Source organism: Arachis ipaensis, chromosome B05 (genome assembly GCF_000816755.2).
Source record: "Arachis ipaensis cultivar K30076 chromosome B05, Araip1.1, whole genome shotgun sequence".
NCBI lineage: Eukaryota > Viridiplantae > Streptophyta > Magnoliopsida > Fabales > Fabaceae > Arachis > Arachis ipaensis.
The window spans coordinates 144,074,750-144,078,729 of record NC_029789.2 but is presented as its reverse complement, the minus strand read 5'-3'; the positions used below and the strand labels follow the sequence as shown (position 1 = coordinate 144,078,729).

Sequence of the window (3,980 nt, the reverse complement as noted above, 5' to 3'; positions counted from 1 at the left end):
ACTAACAATCACATACCAGCAAAATAACTAATTTTTAAACTCATTATTTAAAAAACCATCCAATATAATTGAGCTAACTAAGTTTTAAACTCACATTCTGTCCTACAATACCTTAAATTAAGCTCGCTTATTATAGTGCAGTTGTGTAGACTTTATGCAATTGATCCCTTTTTTTTTCAATTAAAAAAGGTTTCGTGGAAGATAAACTAAAGCATTATTTTGATTTGATTAGTTAGTCGCCATAGATTTGCGGGCAAGCACTCCATGATAATTAATTTGCTGATGTCGTCACCTCCGCCTATAATTATCTTCGGACTATTTTTATTTAGAGAGTTGTTATACATTTAAGTATATTTTTATTTAAATTTATTTAAGTAGATCTAACATCAATAAAAATTATTTTCATTAAAAGAGCATATTATCACGCTCTTTCTTTATTTTTTTCTTCTTTTTCTCAATCTTGTTTACACGCTAAGCCCCGAACTTGGGACTACATAAAAAAAAAGAAAATCCCTTCCCATTAGCAGAGTACGAGTCGGGAACATCAAGAAAAACCTAAGCTCGCGCCTTGGAAGACAATAGACTTATTGGTACCTAGATAGCGCCTCCTAACACGGGAAAGAAAAAGCTGCTGGGTTACGGACAAAAAATACTTATTCGAAAAAAAACCAGATTCCGTAGACTCGAACGCGACCAATTAACAACACTCCATTCTAGTCTCAAGATTTGGAACATTACAACCATATTGCCGATAGCGCTCTTTTCGTTTTTCGTCCCATCATCTGGTACGGCGCGTTTTCTTCTTCTTCGTTTTCTTTGCGTTTTTTTTCTTTCTCTTTCTCTTCTTATTTTTTCGTATTCTTTTTTTCACGTGTTTTTTTTATGGTTATTTTTTTGTTATTGTTGTTGCTGTATTTTTTTTCTTTTTCTCTTTTTTTTCTTAGTGAAAAAGCAGTAGACAAGGAAGAGTTTTGAATTGTGCAGAACAGAAATGAATGAACTGAAATTATATTCAGAATGAACTGAAATTGTTAGAAACAAGAGATTAAACTGGAAAAAAGATTTGTGTATTATTGAATGTATTCAAGTTGTCTATTCAAGTTGTCTACTCAAGTTGTCTGGGATGATACAATATAGAAGGGTATTTATAGGTACTAAGAGAATCATAATAATAAAGACGTAATATTCTATAATAAATATTTAGATCTACTAAATAATTCTAACTGATCCTAATTATATTCTAACAGAAACAAAAGTTAAATTCAGAAACAAAAGTTAAATTCAGAATATAAACTCGTTTCAAAACAAGTACAGACTAAATGCATCTTATTTAAATCCAGAATGAATCAAAATTACTTAATGATTGCGATATACAAACTTAATTCGAAAACAAACTCATAAACAAAATTGAATCATGAACAAAAACACATTCAAATTCATCAAGTGATTTTGCAGCATTATATATTTCTTCTTCTTTATTTGATTAGATGAACAAGACAAGAAAAGAAGAATATGATAAGAAGAGAAAGACTAAGATATTAAAATTGAAATAGAAAGACTAAGATTTAATATTGTGTTTAGTGGTGAAATATTAGAACTAAAATTTTAATTTTAAAACACAAAATTATAGTCCCTTCAATATTTTTAAAAAGTAAAGACAGAAGAGACTGAAATTTCTAGAATTAGAGATTGAAATTTGAATAATATTTCTTTTCAAAAAATACTTTTATTTAACATTTTAAATATATCACTTAATTTTTATATTTATCTTAAATTAGACATGATACTTAAACACAACTTAATCCAATACATTTTATATTAGATATAATATAGAGACTTAATTTAGTCTCACTCTCTCAGACTCTTCGTCTCTATATCTGTTTCTTAATTTTTGTCTTTTAATCTCAATCTCTCTTTTAAATAAATACACTAAAAAAATAAACACTTTTTTTTTCTTTTTCCTTTTTGGTATGCATCCTTTTTTTTCGTTTTTTTTTTTGTTACAGGTTTTTTTTCTTTCTAGTTTTTCTTCTTCTCAATTAAAAAAGAGAAATAAAATATATAAAAAAAAGAAGAAAGAGCAACAAGAATAGTAATAAGGCAGACAACGATAAAGAAGAGTAAACTACCATTTCTACTCATAAAAGTTGAAAACGTTGACATATCTACCCATAAAAAACAGAAATTACCATTTGTACCCGTAAAAAATAGTTTTTACAAGCAAAATTATTCAAACCTTAAAAAATTAAATAAAATTCTTAAACTACCCTTCTCTCCACCACTACCACTATCATCTAATCCCCCTCCTCTCTCTCTCTCAATGTTCCGCTAGGGCAAGTCTTGCAGGCTTCGATGGTGCAACCAGCTCTCCCCACCCGTGGAACATCGGGCCTTCACCCCCGAAGAAGACGACACTATAATCAAAGCTCATGCTCGGTTCGGTAACAAGTGGGCCACCATAGCCCGACTCCTTTCTGGCAAAACCGACAATACCATTAAGAACCACTGGAACTCCACCCTCAAACGCAAGTGCGCCTCCATGGGCCCCATCGACGATCCTCACTTCGCGCAGCCACTCAAACGCTCCATCAGCATTAGCGCCGCCGTACCCGTGTCAACGATGGTGGTGAGGTACTTGTTGCCGACGGTGATGGCGACGACGGAGGTGGCAGGCCGTGGCCCAACTCGTCCATGCCCTTCACCACTTTGAGTTTCCTGTTTTTTATTTTCTTCTCGCGCTTTTTCATAACTCAATCTTCAACCTCCTTAGGCAAAGATCCGAACTTTAGCTATCAGCTCCTGCTGTATAACAAAAGCATCAACTATAGTGTTGCTGTTATTACTTATATTAGTAGTAGTAGTAGTAGCGGCAGTTTCGACTGAAAACCCTAATCTCCTGAGATCGTCGATTCTAATATTGGAGTTAGGAATTGGGGTTAGGGTTTGGGGTACACCAGGAGGAAGGGCAAACAGATTATGAGTCAACTCGAAGAGATTTTGCAGGTAAAAGAGGGTGTGGGGGCAAGAAATCTGAAGATGGTTCTGTTGTTGTTGATGATGGTGAAGTCCTTTTTCTGGGTTGAGAATTCGAAGAAGCAGAAGAGAAAGAGAAAAGCAAAACACAGAATGAAAGCAAGAGAAAGAGAAAGAGGAAGGAGTTAGCAGAGTTGACGGATTATGGCGGCGGCGACGAGTTCAGAAAATGGAAGGAGAGAGAGGATGGGTTAGTGGTGGTAGTGACAGTGGTGAGGAAAAGATGAGAACATTAAGAGAGAGAGGAGAGGAGGGAGGGAGGAGATGATAGTGGTAGTGGTTGAGAGAAGAGTAGTTTAGAAATTTTATTTAATTTTATAGGATTTGGATAATTTTACTTGTAAAAACTATTTTTTATAGATACAAATAATAATTTTTATTTTTTATGAGTAAATATGTCAGCGTTTTCAACTTTTATGGATAAAAATGATAATTTACTCAACAAAGAAAGAAGGAACAAGATAAGCGAAAGGCAAAGCAAATGGGAGAGATTAGAGAGCGGATGATAGAAGGTGAAGGACAAAAGAAAGAAGAAAACTAGAAGAAAAAAAAAAGGAAAAAAGAAAGAGGAAAAGAAAGACAGATGATGGAAGGTAGAGAATGGAAGCAGAAAGAAAAAAAATAGAGAAAAAAGTGGAAAAAAAACTGGGATGTAAAAATTTAATAAAGCATAAAATTTAAAAAAAAAAATTATGTCTCATGTCCATAAGCGGTTCAACTTTAAAGTAGTAAATAAATTTTGTGTATTTGCATCAATTTGCGTTTTATTATTTTTTCAATATTTTTTTAACTTAGCAAATTAAAGGTTGAAAATGTGTTTTCATGAATCATGACTATTTTTTTGATGGATATGCACAACAAACCATCGTAGCCTGAACGTTTAGAAAATAAAAGTTAATATTTTAAATTTAGAATTATGGTTAGAAAATGGAATTTGAAGTTAGGGT

The 3,980-nt window shown here is 32.7% G+C and overlaps 1 protein-coding gene across 1 annotated transcript in view; it reads left to right on the top strand.

The window, feature by feature from the left end:
- LOC107641435 (transcription factor MYB44-like) overlaps nt 1-2,710 on the top strand; it is a 3,228-nt gene extending 518 nt beyond the window's left edge. The window contains exon 2 of the mRNA XM_016344929.1: nt 2,333-2,710. Coding sequence (XP_016200415.1) covers nt 2,333-2,710 — 378 coding nt within the window. The remainder of the gene's footprint in view (nt 1-2,332) is intronic.